This window comes from Rhinoderma darwinii, chromosome 6 (genome assembly GCF_050947455.1).
Source record: "Rhinoderma darwinii isolate aRhiDar2 chromosome 6, aRhiDar2.hap1, whole genome shotgun sequence".
Taxonomy (NCBI): domain Eukaryota; kingdom Metazoa; phylum Chordata; class Amphibia; order Anura; family Rhinodermatidae; genus Rhinoderma; species Rhinoderma darwinii.
This window is the reverse complement of record NC_134692.1, coordinates 120,545,421-120,565,939: the sequence shown is the minus strand read 5'-3', so window position 1 is coordinate 120,565,939 and position 20,519 is coordinate 120,545,421. Positions and strand designations below refer to the sequence as shown.

At 44.0% G+C, this 20,519-nt stretch overlaps 2 protein-coding genes and 1 long non-coding RNA gene across 4 annotated transcripts in view; 2 read left to right on the top strand and 1 right to left on the bottom strand.

Moving 5' to 3' along the window:
* The window catches only part of CCP110 (centriolar coiled-coil protein 110), a 33,182-nt gene extending 28,993 nt beyond the window's left edge, over positions 1 to 4,189 (top strand). Inside the window, exons 13-14 of the mRNA XM_075830196.1 lie at positions 102 to 161; positions 1,097 to 4,189. Of these exons, the coding sequence (XP_075686311.1) occupies positions 102 to 161; positions 1,097 to 1,172 (136 nt within the window). The 3' untranslated portion in view covers positions 1,173 to 4,189. The remainder of the gene's footprint in view (positions 1 to 101; positions 162 to 1,096) is intronic.
* LOC142655715 (uncharacterized) overlaps positions 1 to 9,171 on the bottom strand; it is a 31,075-nt gene extending 21,904 nt beyond the window's left edge. The window contains exons 1-3 of one of the 2 annotated variants that reach the window (XR_012849538.1): positions 9,100 to 9,171; positions 5,400 to 5,513; positions 11 to 416 (exon numbers count right to left, since the gene is read on the bottom strand). This is a non-coding gene — a long non-coding RNA (uncharacterized LOC142655715). Of the gene's footprint in view, positions 1 to 10; positions 417 to 5,399; positions 5,514 to 9,099 lie in introns of those variants that run through there. The other variant, XR_012849539.1, reaches the window with a different exon arrangement.
* Positions 9,172 to 9,231: 60 nt separating this feature from the next.
* VPS35L (VPS35 endosomal protein sorting factor like) overlaps positions 9,232 to 20,519 on the top strand; it is a 63,220-nt gene continuing 51,932 nt past the window's right edge. Inside the window, exons 1-9 of the mRNA XM_075830195.1 lie at positions 9,232 to 9,309; positions 10,624 to 10,723; positions 14,132 to 14,296; positions 15,009 to 15,125; positions 15,205 to 15,229; positions 16,919 to 16,995; positions 17,293 to 17,421; positions 18,590 to 18,674; positions 19,816 to 19,875. Of these exons, the coding sequence (XP_075686310.1) occupies positions 9,281 to 9,309; positions 10,624 to 10,723; positions 14,132 to 14,296; positions 15,009 to 15,125; positions 15,205 to 15,229; positions 16,919 to 16,995; positions 17,293 to 17,421; positions 18,590 to 18,674; positions 19,816 to 19,875 (787 nt within the window). The 5' untranslated portion in view covers positions 9,232 to 9,280. The remainder of the gene's footprint in view (positions 9,310 to 10,623; positions 10,724 to 14,131; positions 14,297 to 15,008; positions 15,126 to 15,204; positions 15,230 to 16,918; positions 16,996 to 17,292; positions 17,422 to 18,589; positions 18,675 to 19,815; positions 19,876 to 20,519) is intronic.

The following is a 20,519-nucleotide window of genomic DNA, read 5'->3' as shown; positions in this document are numbered from 1 at the left end:
CCAGATATAATGGCTACTAAGGCAGACAATTCTTTTTTTGTTTTAAGGGATTTTATTGAAGTAACTTGTAATCCTTAACATTTCATGTTTTCTTTTATCAGAATCCTTCAGCCAAGCCAAGGACAAAATGCGCCTACCAATAAACTGCTGTACAGGCAAGGGTAAGCAAAACTGCCGCGTAGTCCTCCACTGAAAGCATTGTAGGAACGAGCTGACTATTATTCGGCATCTTTCTCCGGTGTCCCATCATGCAGCCGTATACGTCATGCCCGCGTCATGCCCAGCCTCGTGTAATCCGCAATGTCCACAAGCAAAGACACTGCTGTATACACACCATGCATTCCTCTCCAATATTTATAGTCTGTTAGGACAGTCTTCCTTATGGGGTGGCAGCATAAGCCAAATGTGTAGCCAGCCTGAAATGGTTGTTCAGGACAGGATAATAGGGGTAAAGAGGTGTATCCAGGATTAGGGGAAAAAAAATAAAAAAAAAATTATAATAATAAAAATAAATAAAAAGAGTGCCACTCTTGTCCATGGGCAGTGTCTGGTATTGCAGGTCAGACCAATTCATATACCAGACAGATCCTATGCACAAGATTAGCGCAGTGTCTTGTATTGACTGCAGTACCAGAGCATATATATATATATATATATATATGTGTGTGTTTTTTACTCTAACATCCCTTTTAATTCTTCTTAGCACGTAGAGCGCATGAACTTTGTAAGGCACTTTCCATATTTTGTATACCACATGAACCTTCATCTATATGTATTTGCTTTCACATGCATCCCATAAGGTGGCACTGTGGATGCATTCAAAGCCATGTCCTCCTACACCTTCGTGTCCTTACATTACAGTGTCCACGGACCAAATTCACATGGAAAGTGAATTACAACGTTTGTGCTAAGGGCCGAGGGCCCAATTATTTACTGCAGAGTCCCTTTAAAGTTCCAGAACACGTATCCCAGGAATTATGGAAAGATTGAAAATAAATGTTGTAATATCTGGTGATTGTGGGTGACACTTTGAGCTACGTTACTACTAGTATTGCAGTAATATTTCGCTTTCTTCTTTTTGTCTCTTCGCTTTTAGGAGTATCTGCATAAAAAACCCGAAAAAAGAAGCCAAGTGTTGTGACAATTTACGAAGACAACATTCTCTAGGATGAAGGAGCGGAAGACACTGACACTTTTTTGTGATATTTTTTCTGTCCATTGAAGGTGGATCGTCACTGCATGTTTTCTCCATTTGGCCTCTAATGTTAATAACCGAGAGCTCCAGTTTTTACTTTGCTTTTGTTTGGCATGATAGACCATGTTAGCTGTACAACCTATTCAACGGATTTGCACATTCTTCCACCTACACTACTATTGGTAGGTGTTCTACTATTTGAACATTTATAAAGTTTTTCAAGGTTAAAGTACTAGCGTCGGGCACCATTTGGAAAAGTTTGTTGTGCTTCAAACGTAAAAGAAGTTCTCGATTTACGTTTATTTTCTCGGTTCTTGGTCATCATATTCGATGTATGAACCATGAAAACCATGAGATGACAGGTCCTCTTTAAAGGGACCTGGTTACCAGGATTAGTAGCTCTTGGGTCAACCTCTCAGCGGGTGTTATTGCACCTTCTGAACGGTGCTCAAAACCCCTGTTTGGGGCACGTATTCATTATACTTGCTGCGTGTAAATGACGGTGCCACTTGATGACATCCTCGGCATCGGACCTCTACATACATCGCATGTAGTGAGTAGCAGCCCTCATTCACATGGAGTTTTTTTTGCAGGCAGAAACAATCTGCCTCCAATTTGCTGAATGAATTTTAAAGGCAGATTTTTTAACTGCCTGCTTTTTTCTTGTCCATGTTTTTCACAGCTTTTTTTTTTTTTGCCCACGGGCATCGAGTGTAATGCAAACAAAAACGCTCTAGAACGAGCGCCGCAGGTTTTTCTCTGACTTTCCATTGAAATCAATGGGAAGCAGAGGCAGGAAACCCGGTCAAGAAAGAACCTGACGTGTTTTTTTTCTCGCGAGCGGCCCAAAGCCGCCCAGGAAAATAAATACCTCTGACTCCATTGAAATAAATTGGAGGTGATTTTTGGGCGTATTTTGGCTCTGATTTAGACGCGGTTTCATCGTCAAATTCTGTGTGAACTGTCCCTAAGAGAGGGCCTGATAGCTCTTCTGTTTTAGTGAATATTTACATTCCACATTAAAATAACAATACTAGAGCATCTTTAGGGTATGTTCACACGGAGCAATTTTGTGGCGGATTCTGCCGCAAAATTCGCCTCCCATTCATTTCAATGGGAGTCGAACGCTTCTTTTTGCCGCTAGCTGATAATTTCATCAATTAATAAGTGTCCTGCTCGATCTTAAGGCGGATTCCACCCGAACCTCCCATTGACTTCACTGGGAGGGAGGAAGGAATCGTTCCGCGGCGGGACCCGCCACACGAAATCCGCCGTGTGAATAAGCCCTTACTTAGAACTCTACATTGCTGTTCTTTTATACCTCTTGGAAATGTATAAATAAATTTGACATCTGGGTGTTACCATATTGTTTATCAATGAGGCTTGTCCCTACACAGTCTTAAAGGGTAACTAAATGTACGACAAACTAGTGACCTGTCAGAAGTTTTGATTGGTGGTGGTCGGAGCACTGAGACCCCCACCAATCGCTAAAACGAAGCGGCGTGAGTGCTGAGCCGCTTAGTTTCTGTTCGGCTTTTTCCCGGAAATCCGATGTATCGGAGTACGGACTCATAGACCTTGATTTCTGGAAAAAGCCAAACCGAAACGAAGATGTCAGAAGTTTTGTCAAACGTTTAGTTACCCTTTAAGCTGTCGTATCATTTCTGACCGTGTCACACTGTGTGGAGACCCGCCCTTCTGACAAGGAGAATAAAAACACCCAGTTGTCAATTTATTCATGCATTTCCAGGAGGAATAACAAAGGAACAGCGTTGTAAGAAAATTTGCTCCAGAATTGTCATTTGATGGGAAATACAAGTATTTACGAATACAGACATGTCAGGAGAGGTGACAGGACAATAAACAAATCTCTGCTTTTATTCTGTATTTTTACAATTTACTGGCGTCTACAGAGCAAGCCCGGCTCCACATACCGGATGTATGTGAAAGAATGTTTATCAAAGTTATTTATATCTCCTGTTTGTGGCGTCTTCGACTTTGATGTTTATTATTATACTTCCTGCGATCCGGTTTGGAGATTGCGTGCACATTTCAAGACTACAGAACGTTTCTTGCACTGTTATAAGCTTGTAGTTACACACCCATAACTATTTCATGTTGCTTTACTTAAAGGGGTTGTCCACTACCGGACAACTGATAACCTATCCACTGGATAGGTCATCGGTATATCATTGGTGCGGGTCCGACACCCGAACCCCGCACCGATCAGCTGCTCCAGTGGCCTGCAGGCATCGGATGTTATGACACATTATGCAATGTATGGAGTCTGAAGCGGTTGGCTCCATACATTGCATAGCGGCTGTGCTGCAGCGCTGCTCCTATTCACTTGACCAGAGCGATCTGCTTCCAGCATGGACGTCCGGTGCCCGGAGGCAGCCGGAGCGGCTTAATAGTGCGGGTCCAGGTGTCAGATCCCCACAGATCATGTACTGAAGACCTATCCAATGGATATGTCATGAGTTGTCCGGTAGTGGACTACCTGTTTACGACCACTACTTCCAGAAAGGCCGGTACTAATATACTGCTGGTGTTACTCCGTGGTGTGTGCACAATCGGTAAAACCTTCATATTCTATAGTTTTGTTCTATTAATATTCTTCGTCAATGGACGTCTGACCACCGGAACGTCCTCCTTTTGCGATGCTGTCTACCGGGAATGTGACTATAGCTAGGATTACACGTCCGGTTTATATACTCGCCTTTTCTATGAACATTTGTATAACTCCTGTTATTTGTCAGAGGATCTTTTCTCCTCGGACAGACCCAACATCAAGCTCCCTGTGGCCTTTTTATTTCTTTTTAAGTGCCAGAACATTTTTATGTACATTGTATTTATTTATACATATTTAATTTACAGCTGCATGCAAATAGTTTTCTTTTATAAAGTGTATTTATTTTTGTACATTATTTTGTATGGTTTTTATTTTTCGTTCTTGCTTTGCTTGTTTTCTTAAGAGTAATAAAGTTTTTTGTCAACCGTTTATAAATGATTTGTGTTTAACGGCGGTGCATTTACTCAACACCAGGAGTCAGACTTCTCAAAAAGTGGAGCAGTTACTCACAGCCAATCACATTCCAGCTCTTACTTTTCACGGGACTTTTGGAAAAAGAAAGCTGCAACTATATTGGTCCTTTGCACCAGTTTTGATCTATTCCACTGCTTTTGTTTTTTTTTTTTCCCCCTCTCCCTCCACAAATACGTACATGTAAACTATGCAAGAATGGGACATACGGTTTTTGTTTTTTTTTTATAAATCAACCCATTGACTTCTATGGGCAAAAAATGGTTCCAATACGGATCCGTTAGGACTTGCATATTAAAAAAATGGCAATTCTCATAAAAAAACTAAAATGTGAATGAGCTCTAATGCACATCCCTCCTCCTATATGTTCAATTGGAGCGCCAAGATCCGGTGATGATGCCAATCCTGCCATCTCTCCTTTAAAGATGTTTTCTGGTACTGAATAATTACGGTCTATCAAAACACAATACCCACTCTTTTGGCCTCTTGAATGAATGGCGCGTCTTCACCGACGTCCGTTCTGTGGATTGTTCCAGGCGAGCTGTAGCGCTCCTGGAGCATGTGCGGTTCAAAGAAAGTCTATTGGATCCACTAGGTCATCAGTATATCTATTGGATCCACTCATGCTCAGTACAGCAGCCTATGAGCATGCTGGGAGAGATGCACAGCATGCTGGGAGCAGAGGCCTTCACTGGACCGGAACAGAGCCATGTAAACAAATGGCAGCAGGAGAAAATGAGCAGAATAGCGGAGGGGAGGCATGGAAAAAGAAAACAAGGTGTTTGGGAGGGCTCCATTAAGGCGGCCAAAATCAGTTTTAAAAAAAACTCATGGTATCGGGAAAACCCCTTTAACAACCAGCTCTTCCTTTTCAATATAAGTTTGTAATTCTCCCAAAGAAACTGCAAACATCAAATAAACTGATTCATTACAAATATATTTTACACAGATTTGCATTACACCATGTTCCCTTTAAAAACCGTATTCCAGTCTATAAAATTTGACGGCAGAGTCACACAACATCAATCCCTTCACATATTGAGGTGTAACTGGGAACGGCTGGAAATTTCATGTCTTAACTTGTTACGACACGTGAGAGAAACTCATTATCTACAATTTATATTTTATAATCCATTAACTAACGGACAGTGCTGCGCTTACCGGAGTGAAACTGACCACATGGATAGCAATGGGTGCTGTGAAAGAATAGATGCCGGTGAAATCCATCATTCTGTATATAATTTTGGTTCATCGGGTTCGCGGTTTTAAGAAATGCTACGTGTCAAAACAAAGATGTTATTTTATAATGGGCACTTCACGTGACTGGCCAACACGTATGATTATCTTCAAAGAACTTGTCTGCTTAAGGCTGCCACTTTCTGTATACTCTAAGGCTTGCACACGACCGTAGATTTTGGACCCATTCATTTCTATGGCCGACGGACACCTTCCCGTATATTTACAGGAAGGTGTCTGTGCCGTAAAAAGCTCCGCAAAAGATTTTTTGCTTTTTATGGACCGTGCTCCCATACTATATATGGCAGCACGGACAACAAATGCGGGTGGCTGTCCGTGCCCGTGATCACGGACAGTGATTATGGGCACAGTCGTGTGCTGGCGACCTAATAAGGTATATGGAACATGGCTGTCTAAACCGTATCCCCTATTAGGGTATATGTGCATACTAGAGGGGGGTTCCCAACTCAAAACCCCAAACCCCCTTCCCAGCTCTTTTAGCCAGAGAGGTTAGCCGATGCAAAAAGCTGCTCTCTCAGAAGAAATGAACGTTAGCTGGACGCTGTCACTGAAAAATGGCAGCAGGACTGTGATCAGCTCATCTTCAGACTTTTCATTCAAGAAGCGATTGTCTAAAGTGGACAACTCGTTTAAAGGTGTTGCCCAGGATTAGAAAATCATGGCTGCTTTCTTCCAGAAACAGCGCCACACTTGTCCATGTATTGAGTCTGTTATTTCAGCTCAGCTCCTTTGAAGTGAATGGGGCTGAGCTGCAATACCACACACAACCTGTGGACAGGATTTTTATTTTTTTTTTAAAGAAAGAAGCCATGTTTTTGTTATCCTAGACAACCCCTTTAAGTAACCAGTAATGATCAGGATGTACTGACTGACTATTTTTAACAGATGATGATGACCGCCAGAGGGTCCAGTAAGTGGCCCAGTGCCAACAAGCCTATTGTTGGTGAACCTGCCATACACTAGGTAGTTGTCCTAAGAAACTAAAGCATTAGTTAAATTCATGCTGGAAAAAAAAGAAGATATGATCCAGCGTGGTTTGAAGATAAAAAGGAATCGATGTTCCCACTTTTATTGACAGAAAGTTAAATAGTAAAAAGGAACGCAGTAACAAGGTGGTCTCAGAGTGGCATAAATCGGAAGCCTACGCGTTTCGAACACTGTTCTTATTCATGGCAGATCTGGGAACATCAATTCCTTTTATCTTCAAACCACACTGGATCATACCTTCTTTTTTTTTTTTTCCATGTTTGCCGTGGGCCATTGCGGAGATATGGACGAGGTTTGAGTGCGGGACGCAGAACTAGTGAGCTGGAGGTTTCCTCCCTTCTTTTCTTTAAATTCATACTACATGATCTGAATCATCTTGTGGTTTGACACAAAAGGAGTTATGCCTTATTCACACAACAGGGTCCCGCCCGAGCCCGAGTGTCGGCCGATAAAATCGGCCGTTTTTCCCGGCCGGTTTGCATTAGTTTTGCATCCGTTCCGGGCCAGGCATATCTGGACAGTGACATTAGGGGCAACTCCTGAAGGGGAATCCCCATGTGGCTGGGGATTCCACTTCAGGAAAAGCCCCTGTCGTCTGTGTCCATTTATGGACACTGAACGTTACTGGCTTCGCCTGGTGTGGAATCCCCGGTCACAGAGTGTTCGGGGATTCCGCTTCAGGAGTGTCCCCTGATGTCACTGCCCAGATATGGACAGAGACATCAAGCGCTCTGTCCAGGAGCGGAATCCCCGAACACACTGGGATTCCGCTCCTTCAGGGAGCTAAAGTAGGGCTAGCACATAGCAGAGCAGGGAGATACCTCCCTGCTCTGCTATAGTGGCGTCGCTACAATAATAATAGTAGTAGTAGTAGTAGTAGCAGCAGCTGCTAGCGGCGCCATCGGCCATGGAAGGTGTCGCCGGGCCAGGGCGCTTTTAAAACAAGCAGGGGAAGGGAGCCAGCGCAGTGCTCCCTTCCACCTGCTGTACACCCCGGCCCTGCCACACAGTGTATAAACTTACCTCCAGCGTACAGCCATTCGTCCGAATGGCATAAACTCCTCCTCCTCACATGCACTCTGCGCTGTGAGGAGGGAGTGAGCGACGGAATACATGGCCATCACTCGGGACACATTCCGGTGATGGCCGTGTGTTACCCGGCCCCATAGACTTCTATGGGGGCCGGGTAAACGGCCGAAAGTAGGACATGTCCCATTTTTTGCCGGCCAGGTTTCCCGGTTGTGTGAATAGCCCCATTAGGGGTCTATTGTTCCTACTGCAGCCGGGTGACGGCCGTTTTATGAACGGCCGTCACCCGGCCGGGAAACCCTGTCGTGTGAATAAGGGCTTAGGCCTGCAGCCTATAAAACGCTGGGATAGAATCCCTACGAATTCCGGCGCGATGACGTCACGGAATCCGCCGCCTACGCGGGGATCCTGTCTCGGCACCTCAGGCTGCAGGACTGAGGGTACGTTCACACGCAAAGTCAAAAACTGCTGAAGATTACGGAGCTGTTTTCAGAGAAAACATCCTCTGATTTTCAGCCGTTTTTGAAGCTGAAAACTTTTTTTTAAGTTGTGTTTTGGAGCCATTTTTAGAGCTGTTTTTCTATTGACACAATGAAAAACAGCTCCAAAAACAGCTCAAGAAGTGACATGCTCCTTTTTCCAGGGAGTTTTTTTTACAACGTAAAAAAATGCTCCGTCTGAAAGAAACCGTTTTTCCCATTGAATTCAATGGGCAAATGTTTGTAGGCATTCAGCTACGGTTTCTTCAGGCGTATTTCGGAGAGGTTACATCCCAAAAATACGCCTGAAAACACAGCGTGTGAACATATCCTGAGGAGACTGTGGAGCTCCGTTTTTCACAGGAACGGGGCTAGGCGAATATAAAGTGTTTTTGTTTGGGGGTACCCAGGGATTTTCTACAGGGGGGCTGTGTGGCACTATCTATAACGGTGGAGTGTGGCACTATCTACAGAGGGCACTATCTAAAAATAAGGTGTGTGGCATTATCTACAGGAAGCAGTATGTGGCATTATCTACAGGGAGCAGTGTGTAGCACTATCTACAAGGGGCACTGAGTGTGGCACTACCTACGCTGGTTTTTACGCTGCCAGTAGTGGTCAGCACATATTGCCTAGTGATAAAGTGAGACATCACCCGCCTGTAAACAACCATAGTAGGCCACCATAGTAGTCGTCAGCCAAACTAGTGTTCGTTTATTTGTAAACAGAAATTCTGTGAAGAAAACCACGCCCCATTTGCCACACCCATCATATAAACCACGCCCTTATTTTAAAAACAACATACACCCTGGGGAAAAAATTCAAATGTTGGCAACTATGCATTAATAAAGATGATGGACATGATTATGACTATGCTGCTCATGATTATGACTATGCTGCTCCACAAGCAGGGCAGAGAACCCCTTGTATCATGGAACCCCCAAGTATTAAGACTCTGGTTGTGTTGCCAGATTCAAATTGTCCCTTTAGATTTAAATAGTCATAGGTAGAAATTGTACACTAAATAGTAGCTAAAGATACACAAACTTATAAATGGCTACAATAAGCCGCAACCATAATCACAGAGCGACAAGATCAGCGCTACCAACATCCGCACTACAAAAAAGTCGCTCATTACGCTGTGCTGTGTGCAGTTATTCTTCCAGCCTGCAGTACCGATCTCGCCCACTAGTTAGAGCATACATTACACGCATGCGTAGGCTGGATGGCGACTCCGCCATTCACAACATGGCGAGAGGTTAGAGGTAAAAGTTGACAGTGTGTAATCACATGACGCTGAAGATGGCTGCTGTGCAGTGGTAAGAATCGTCTTCTCTCCATACAACATTGGTGTGCGTTTTATGAAATTCACCGCACTGTATTCAGTATTTACAGTGGCTTTTACCTGTGTATATACATATATGTAAGTGTATTGTCCGTGGGATCCCTACTGCGGAAGTTACATGAACCCCTGCTTCAGGTATATTGCAACCAAATCTTCACTGAGGCATTATGGGAGATTTATCAGCACTAGTGTAAAGGAAAGTGGAGACGTAGACCAAATCTACCAATGAGGGCGCTGCTTTTATTTCTCAAAGACCCTTAGAAAAATAAGAGCCTAACTCTGATTGGCTGCTGTTTGAAACCCCTCCACTGTTCCTTTGCACTAGTTTTGATAAAGCTATGTGTGACAAATCTGGGAAACCCTCTGACTGGATCCCAGGAATTATGTGAGCCAGGGTCCTTTACCTCAAATATGGGTGTGTAAAGTCAACTGCTTAAAGGGGAACTCCAAAATAAACCATTCATAAGAGCATAAAAGGGGCTTCCTGTGTTTTTTTTTATTACCAGGGATCATAACTATTCCTTTAATTGAAATGGTTAAAGCGTAGTTAATCCTGGACATGGCATATATCACCGTTCTCTAATTTGCTTCTGTTTTATTGGTGCAATTGCCCTCCATACCCTTCAGTACTATGCCACCCTTCTGTTTATGTCAGAGCAGATACAGTCTGCTGAAAGGTGCACCGTGGCAGGAGGTTGGTGCTTTAAAATCACTCCAAATCTGTCACCACACAATAAAGAGCATCTGGACGGTCATAGTATTAAGTAGATGCTATTGCACTCCTAAATGGCACCCAAATCTTCTGTTCGGGGCGCCATTACTCCTGACCTGGTTAAACCGACACCACATAGTCGCCTCCATGGCACCTGTGAGTGGAATGGAGTGGCAGCTGGAACCACGTAGTTCCTCCCAACCAATCAAGCGAAGTGGCGCGTAATTAGCATACGGTTTATGCTTTTGAGCCGTTCGTGGGTAAATCACAATATTATATTAAGGGTTCCCTCTCATGACAGATTCCCTTAAAATCTTCCCACTCTGAAAAGTCTCAATGGCGTAACAGGCAGATTTATCTTCGATTTCTAATCTTTGAGGGTCCGACCCCTGGGAAGTGCCCATGGCATTGACTTTAATGGGGTTGTGTTCCAATTCCTGACAATCTGTAGCGGCGCCATCCCCTCCTCCACAAGCCCCTATACTAGTGCACCGAGGCAGAATTACATTTTATATGAGAAAGTTGTTACATTTTGCAGATGATAAAGGTAAATCTCTTATTTTTCTCTATGTTCAGGCATTCGCGGGAAATAAATTATCCAGATGAATTTGAATCGTGCAGGTTGGAGAAGATACCTGTAGAATATGGGGATTATCATCCCTTAAAGACCATAACTGTAAGTTTGCACTGTCCTCTTAATAAAATAAGGATAAATGTTTTTTTTGCAGATGGGATGTGTATTATAAGATGTGGTGCTGCAGGAGAAGGAGCGCACAGAGCCAAATGTGCCCGAGTGCAAAGTTCACTCTTCGTTAATAGTATCCGTTTTTGATCGATCTGAAGCTTCTGCAGCAGATATATAATATACAATATACACCCCAGCTGCTGCAGAATCTCCCCAGAGAAGGGGAGATGCAGCAGCTAAAGTGCGTGTTCTAAGGAATTATATACACTATTAGGCTGAGTTCACACGGAGCGGATACGCTGCATAAAGCTACACAGCGTATCCGCCCCGGTGGCCGCAGGGAATTCCTGGCGAAAAACCACACCATACTGTAGTGCAGTTTTTCGCCCGGAATGTCTGCTGCGGAAAACTAGCATTTAGCCGGCCTGGAGGAAGAAACACAAACTTGTGGGTAAGTAAAAGATATATATATTTTTTTCTGAGTTGCTTTTTTTGTGGCGCTTTTGCCGCAAAAAACGCAACAACTGCTATTTGTTGCGTGTTTTACCTCCCTTTGAATTCAACCCGTAACAGATAAATAACATTTACGCAAATGCAATTGACGTGCTGCGGAATAAAATTCTGCACCGCATGTCAATTTCTGAGCTTTTTTTCCTCCCAGTATTTACGTGGTGTGTGGATGACATTTGTTCTATCTCATCTTAGGCCTCATTCACACGGCAGGTTTTCCCGGCCGGGTGCCGGCCGTTCATAAATCGGCCTGCACCCGGCTGCATTAGGAATAATAGACCCCTAATGGGGCTATTCACACGACCGATTTTTTGACAGCCGGGAAAACCGGCCGTCAAAAAATAGGACATGCTCTATCTTCGCCCGGGTACCCGTCCGCCCGGCTCCCATAGAAGTCTATGGGGCCGGGTAATACACGGCCATCACCGGCTATCTCCTCCTCACAGCGCAGAGTGCATGTGAGGAGGAGGAGTTGATGCCATTCTGACGAATGGCATCGCTGTACACGGTGTGGCAGGGCCGGGGTGTACAGCAGGTGGAAGCGAGCGCTGTGCTGGCTCCCTTCCCCTTGCTTGTGTTAAAAGCACCCTGGCTCGGCGACACCTTCGATGGCGCCGCTAGTAGCAGCAGCTGCTGCGGCTGCTACTACTGTAGCGACGCCACTATAGCAGAGCAGGGAGGTATCTCCCCGCTCTGCTATGTGCTAGCCCCACTTTAGCTCCTTGAAGGAGCGGAATCCCCGTGTGTTCGGGGATTCCGCTCCTGGACAGAGCGCTTGATGTCTCTGTCCATATCTGGGCAGTGACATCAGGGGAAACTCCTGAAGCGGAATCCCCGAACACATGGGGATTCCCCTTCAGGAGTTGCCGCTGATGTCACTGTCCAGATCTGCCCGGCCCGGCACGGATGCAAAAGTTAATGCAAACCGGCCGGGCAAAATGGCCGATTTTACCGGCCGACACTCTGGCTCGGGAACGACCCGGTCGTGTGAATCCCACCTTATGCTGTAGATTTTCCGCAAATAATTCCGTCATGGAAAATCTGCAGTATTTACACAACGTGTGAACTGACCCTTATAGTTAAAAGCTGCTTTCTAGAGCTATTAAGTAGTTAAGAATGCCTAGAAAATGTATTGTGAGAGGCATTTAAGGGAGTGTCTGTCTCCTGTCTTGCACATTAGGGATCTTTTGAACAAACAATACACAGAAGGAATATAAATACACACACAGATGGAGTAGGATTAAATTAAAAGCCTATGGCACTAATTAGATCCTTGTGGAGCATTTTTTCTGTAATCTGGCTTCTGCTGCAATTTTTATTTTAGCCACAAGATGGAGCCATCATATGAAGAATTTCCACATTTCTCCTGATAGTCATTGTATCTTATTAATAACCCTATATTGTGGAATTACTGATTACCACTTCCCTAATATTTATTTTAGGAGATTTGTGGGTGACGTTCATGGGTTTTTGACTAAGGCCTCATGCACACGACCGTAGCCTTGTGCACGGCCGTGATTTTCGGGTCGGCCAGTAGCGGACTGTCAGCCGCGAGCTGCCCGCAAAATCGCGTGCCATTATTTTCAATGAGCCCGGACCGCAGAACACGGCCGTAATAAGACATGTCCGTTCTTTCTGAGGTGCAGGCTCCCGGGCGATGCACGGACCGTAAAAACTACGGTTGTGTGCATAGCCCCATAGGAATGAATGGGGCCGCAATTCCACCGTGGATTTTCGGGGGAATTGCGGCCGCAAAAGCACGTTCGTGTGCATGGGGCCTAAATTTAATGACAAATCAATTAGAGGTTGTTTTGTTTTTTTAACTCTTTTTGATTACATTGTAGAGCAGTGGTTCCCAACCGGGGTGCCGTGAGAACCCTCTAGGGATGCTGCGACACTCCTCAGAACCACTGTGGCCGTGCTTTCCCTCCTCCTCCTCCTCCTCCTCCTCCTCCTCACAGCGCGAAGTTCATGTGAGGAGGAGGAGGAGATTTTTTGCAGCCCCCTTGTAGATGGCACTCCCCATCCCCCCCCTTCCTATACATAGCGCCACCATAGCTCCCTGAAGGAGTGGAATCCCCCTGTGGCTGGAGATTCTGCTCCTGGACGGGGAGCTTGATGTCTCTGTCCATATATGGACAGTGACATCAGGGGCAACTCCTGAAGCGGAATCCAGGAGAAGCCCATGATGTGACTATAGAAATGGACAGAGACGTCAGGGGCTTCTCCTGGAGTGGAAAACCCGGCGAGTGACCAAAGGGGGAACTACAGTGGCGTTATGTATAGGACAGGGGGGATTGGGTGCCATCTATATAGATGGCGGTTGCTATCTACAAGGGTGGCGGTTATGGCGCCACCTACTAGGGGGCAGTGTGGCGCCTCCTACATGGTGCATCTCTTACTGGCGGGGTCATGGTAATTTTACTGTGAGTGGGGGGCTGGCGCAGATGGTCATCTTACTGTGAGTGGGGGGCCTAATGGTCTTCAAGTAGTTTCCACCTCTGACCTCCAATTGAAATGAATGGGAGGCAGAAAAAAATCTGTGGCGCTTGTTTGGAGTGCTTTTTTGCCTCCGTCTTTTGCATTAGCTTCAACGGCTTAAAAAAACGCAAAAAACGCTGTGTGAACATACCCTACGAGTGTAGTGCTTGTTTTTAGCCATTTTCTGTCTTTCTCTAAACTATTTTTGGTAGGGGTGCCCTGAGGAAATTTTTTTCCCAGGGGTGCCTCCAGTCCGAAAAGGTTGGGAAACTCTGTTGTAGAGGGACAGCTCTAATGTGGACTTGTCGAGATTGTTTTGAGATTGGTATGGTCCGTATGATCAATAACACCCTTCAAGCATAAGAGTTCTTTTGTGAACTTGTCCACTATCTTTTTTTCTTTTTACAGGTTACAGAATCCAAATCTAAAAAACTGGTAAGGAAAGAGAGTACGTCCTCCAGCTCTTCTTCGTGCTCCTCTAATTCAGTTGCAGACCCGCTGAGCAGTGTCCTGGATGGAACAGATCCCTTGTCTATATTTGCAGCCACAGCAGAGACCGTGGCAACTAGCACGGTGAGGAACAACACAAAATCGTTCACCCAAGTTTCTAATAATAACATTATATTTGGGAATTGCTATTCATGCCCAAGTCCCAGCCCTCATGTGCTTGAAGTGCAACCCCAAGGATAAGGCCAATTCATACGGTGCAGCTGCCTTTTCATGAATAATGATCAGACCTGAGCTCTCCTGTATCCTGAGTTCTCTGCCCAACTGTAAAGAACAAAGACTGAGGGCACAGTGTGTAAAAAATATATATAAAATATATAAAAAAGCTATATGTGTATGTTTCCCTACCCATGTGATATGCCTTCCTCTGAAGAAGGTCCCCACAATATTTTGGGTTGACCATCACTGGCCTTTGAGACGACTCCAAAGATGGAACTCCACTTTAAAGTTCCTGCTCCTGACCACTACAATATTTTGTCTTATTGTTTCTTTAGTTTTCGTTTTTTTTTGTCTTAAAAGGTTGTTCAGGATGATAAAAACATGTCTGCTCTCTTCCAGAAATAGCGGCACACCGTCCTCAGTCGTGTCAGGTAATGCGGCTCAGCTCCATTGAAGTAAATGGTGTTGAGCTGCAATACCAAATACAACCCATGGACAGGTGGGGTGCTGTTTTAGGAAAGAAGCGGCTACGTTTTACTAATCGCGGAGAACCCCTTTAAATCCATGTCGTCCTACATCTCTCGCTCGGCATCACCGTTATTCCTCCACCTTTTTGCAGGATCTCGACAGAAAGAAGCGTGAAAAAGAAGATTACATAGGGAGTGATTTTGAACCGTGGTCAAGTAAGCGTGGCGAGATCCTGGCCAGATATACGACAACGGAAAAGCTTTCTATTGTGAGTGTTCTAGAAGGTGTAAGTGGTTGTGTAATATTACTGTATGAGTAATAAAGTATGTTGTATCTTTTTGTTGCAGAATCTGTTCATGGGCTCAGACAGAGGTATGTGCTGCTTGTTCTATGATATATATTTTTGGTGTGTTTTTTTTTTTTTTTTTAATGAAAATTTCCAAAATAAATTAAATATCAAATTATGTTTAAAATCAAAACCTTGGGGAATATGTCATTCTGATGACACATGACTAGTTGCGATAACCGTTCATGTTGATTTGGGGCAAAAAAAAATGATTTTTTTTTATTTAGATCACTGAAATGAAACCATTGTATAGAGATGGGACCGCGTTACTTAGAGGTCTAGTTACAGATTGTACACCGGGGCCCCGGAGCTTCTGACTACGGCTCTCGCTGTTTCTACGTATTCGCAGACATTCGATCAATTATGGGTGGTGTAGGGTTTCTTCGATCTACTCGCTTTTGATTGTATTTTTCTACTGATCTCAAAATTTGTTGTTTCTGTAAGAAATTGGTTGTTCTCTCCCTCTGTTCTGCGTGGATATAGACATGATCTGTGCTTGTAGGTTTATGTAAAGATCACCCAACAAAAGGGATTCACGTAGGGTATTTTATTTGCAGTTTAAAGCGTAATTTACCCTAAACAAATTTTCAGTTTAAATCTTTATAAAAAGTTGAAGAACTTTGCAAATACAGTGAAACTTTTTTTGTTTAGGAAAGCCCCCTGATCTAGACTAAATTCTACCAGTAGACCTCAGTGGGGATCGCTAGATCTTAGGCCCAGATCACACAGAGTTTTTTTGACGTGGAAACCACCTCGGAATCGGTGGGAAAAAACGTCCAAAATGTATTTTTCTGCGACGGTTTTTAGCTGATTACGATAAAAAAAAGCGGCATGCTCCTTCTTGCCGCGGTTTCTGCCTCTGACTTCCCTTTGAAATCAATGGGAGGCAGAGAAATCATTTTTCGCTGTGTATTTTGCCTGCGGCTCTCAATGGTCGCGGGCGAAAAACGCTGAGAAAATCACAGCAAGAAATTGCAAGACTATTCTGCCTGCAAAAAAAGCCCTGTGTGAACTAAATGTTAAGACACCATTGTTGAGAAATGTTCGGACACAATGTTGACAAGTGAGAAAACTGCCTCCTCATAGATTTGGGTTTCAATGTCTGACACCTCCCTTATCTAGTAAAATGAACATTGGTTAATCATGTAGAAACTTCTGTCAGTCTATATTCACATGTTACGGTCATATTGCGTTTTTCTGTTGCGATGTATTTAATTTTTTTACTAAACCGCCGCAATTTCGTGAAAATTGCTGCAAAAAATGCATTGTGACTGCGGCATATGAATATATACCCTACCTGTCCATAGTCCCATACTGAAAAAATAATAGTCTACTCCTGGGGTACCGGTCATCTGAGCTCCCACAATGCATCTCCTTAAAGGGTTGTTTCTGGAAGACAACCCCTGACCATTTGCCCTATTAGGACATAAGGACATCATAAAGGTGGACATTCGCCGACCCGTGCGTCCATGCGAAGGATTACCATTTATTTATTCCTGTATGCCTAGGCGCAGCTTTCCTGGTGTTAATAACTGATCGCCGGGGTAAGAGTCGCCGGACCAGCGGCAATCAGCCAACTTTATCTTATAAAGGGCTTGTCTTGCCCTTGAGATTTGAAGTATATAAGCAAACCTATTACACTTAGAAATGACAATTCTGTATCTTATATAAGTAAATGGTGCGATAGACGACCTTTTATTTCGTTCTGAATTTAGGCAAAACTACAACTCCAGGTTCAGCAGTGTCAGAGAAAGTGAGAACGCGGCTTGAGGAACTTGATGATCTGGAGGAAGTAAGAAGCCAGTTTTCCCTGTTCCCTTGGACTATAATGTCATTCTTATAAGAGCCGGACTTCTGTAAATTTCCTCCCTTTTTCCTATTGTCCAGTGATTTTTTTTTAGCAGGGTTTCACCGATGTATTTTGTTTTATTTTATCATAAAATTATAATTACAAATCTGATTTAAAAAGAACAAAATATATCAAGTGGTGATAATGCGCTCCGATATACAAAAATATCCCCTCCCCCAAGTTGAGTAGTGGTGGGTCAGTAAGGGTCGACATTGACCATCTGCATTAATCTGTTTCCAGGGATCGCAGAAGGAACTCTTGAATCTGACTCAACAAGATTACATCAGCCGGATTGAGGAGCTCAACCAGTCCCTAAAGGATGCATGGGCCTCCGATCAGAAAGTCAAAGCTCTGAAAATAGTCATACAGGTCTCTGTTTATTGTATGGTTTATTATCTGGAAAGCTTTCTTCTTAGTGATTGAGAAACTTCTCCATCTCTGTGAAGTAAGCCATGCATATTCTAACTAATACACGGACGGCTTGAGTCAGAAATGTTACGGAGCGGTTCGTCGTCCTGGCTCCTTGAGGGGATCGTAACTAGGGAACCCCATTTGTGACATCACTAGGCTTTAATAGGGCGTATGGACTAGTGTTGTATTTATGAGGCAACCCCCTTTAATACCATTCTAAGTAGCAATTCCAAGTAGGGTTGCCCTTTAAATGCTGTAGGGTTCGACATCTATCTATCTATCTATCTATCTATCTATCTATCTATCTATCTATCTATCTATCTATCTATCTATCTATCTATCTATCTATCTATCTATCTATCTATCTATCCTATCCTATCCTATCCTATCCTGTGCTGGTGGATCAAATCCATCTACAATCGAAACCTATTCATACAAATCAAAACCTGTAAAGGGGCTGCTATATTTTGATTTCCATTAAACACCATGATCAGAAAAAATTAGTACTTAAAGGGGTTTTCCCACCATCAACATTTGACACCTACCCACATGATGGGTGATAAATGTTTGATCTCTGGGGCTCCATTGCTCCACCTGTCACTAGAATAGAGGTCCTGAGTACCCCGTTCCACTTTGCTCGCACGAGCATGGTGAGCGAGTTCTGTTATGGAGCGTCTGTTGAGCATGCAAGCTGCCATTCCACACAAACTGTGTGAGTTATACAAACCGCAGAGTGCCTTGATAACCGGAGCATATGTAGGTACGGTAAAGCCCTATAAAAGTCCATGGGTACCCGTTTATGGCTCTGTAGGTTGTACGGAGCTAAAATATGGCCCCCTGCATGAGACCTGACTCTTCACGGAACCCCAACAATTTATCGTTCGTCGTTCGATCACCGCACGCTATTACACATGGCGATTATCTCTTATTTTCAAATGATTTTTCAAAATGTGTACAATAATGGCTCCATCTAATGAGTCTTTTGATTCCTCCTCCAGGCAGTTCTGTGCTGGACTGTGCCAGACAAACAGATGAGGAATTAAAGGATTATACTATTGATTTAATGGAAACAGTTTGGATTAAAACTAATTTATTCGTTTATGTAAATGTGTTTATCCTTTTCCAGTGCTCAAAGCTCCTCTCTGACACATCCGTGATCACGTTTTACCCGAGCAAGTTTGTGTTGATTACTGATATTCTAGACACTTTTGGTAAGTTTGCTTTGTATACTGTGATGGTCTTCGTTCTACCGGATGAGCCAAATACAACAGCAGCGCAAATCTCTCCTGTCCTGATCGTTTCTAACATATTAGAAAGTTGCAGAACTTTTCATTATACAATCATTAAAGGGGTTGTCTGGGCATAAGGTAGTTTTTCATACTGATAACCTATCCACAGGATAGGTCATCTGTCTATGATCGGTGGGGGTCCGACACCCAGACCATGCACCGACCAGCTGTTTTGGCTGCCTCCGGCACCGGATGTTTTGCAGTGGTCGGGGCCAGATGCAGTTGGCACCATACACTGTATAGCGGCCGTGCTGCAACACTGCAGCTCTGCTCCTATTCAAGTGAATTGGAGCAACGCATGGCCGAAATACAGTGGTCGGAGCAGCCTTCTTCCGGGACATCGACCCTGCATAACTTCTGATTCCGGAACTGCTTATCCGTGCGGGGTCCGGGTGTCTGACCCCCACCGATCATATACTGATGACCTATCCTGTGGCTAGTTCATCCGTATGACCCCCCCCCCCCCTCCTGCCTGGACAACCCTTTTCTTAAGCTTTATTAATATACAACTGCAGAGTCCCTTTGATGAATTATCAATGCAAGCGGCAAGTTTGTTAGGCAGCCGCCTAAACTTATTTGCCAGAGGTAACCATTTTGCATATATAAGTTGTCGTGGAGACCAGAATGGGGGTCTTCTATACTCGTGAAGTGCTGGTAGGACATATTGATTACACACCTCCAGCTCCTCTGCCCCTGCGTTTTGCAGAAAAAGTCGGCCAGATGTCCTCAGTACTTTGTGGTATAGAAGAGGGTAAACGTAGAACCGGCAGAAGTATATGCAGGTTATGTATGAAAAGTAGTGCAAGAAAAAGGCGATGCCTATAGCAACCAATCAAATCACTTCTATTCTCAATGCCCGTTTACGTAAAAAAAATGATGCTGTAATCTGATTCGTTGCTGTGCACAACACTGAGACTTTTTGCTTGCACCATCTTTTATACACAAGGGCCATTCATAGGTTCTAGAAGAAAGTTTATTACTTAGGGGCCATTTGTATTTGATATTGAAGACCTTGTTTATGTGTTGGATTATTACATTTCTTTCAATGTTATTTGTTTTACAGGAAAACTAGTCTATGAGCGTATACTGTCAATGTGTATAGATAACCGGACCGCTTTTACTGGTAACATCATTTTCTAATTATTAATTTTTTTTTCTTGTTTTTTTAATGTTTTCAGAATGCTTTTATTTTCATTGTGTTTTGTTCTTCAGGAATCTAAATAGATAACATAACACAAACTCTAGAGTGCTTGCTGGCAAGTCCGCCTACCAGTACTGAAGAGCATGGAGAAAATATTTTAGAAAAAATTTCTGCTTTTGTTTCCCCAGATGAATGGTGATGCAAACGGAAGCTATGGTTTCCGTTGAGGGGTTCCCTCGACAAAAAGCTCCGATGGAACCCCTCAACGAAAAGACAACGCTGATGTGAACAGGCCCTAAGGCTGTGTTCACATCTGGGTTCTGTTATTCTGCTCCGTCATAGGAGCAGCACAACCAGAATAGCGGTAGTGTCTGATCCGTTGCATGATGGAAACCAACGGCGTCGACGGAACCTATTGACTGATTTTGCTTCTAGCAGCAGCGCGGACTGTGTAACGTCCGTGCTGCCGGTGGCTCATAGCTCTGCATTAGCGTCCTGCTCTTCTCCATGGCTCTCGTCTCCAGAACGGCGTCCAGCGTTGTAGGATCACATTACATTGTACAGCGCTGGCGGTCTTTCTGGATACAAGAACCATGGAGACGAGCAGGACGCTCTCTCTACTACTG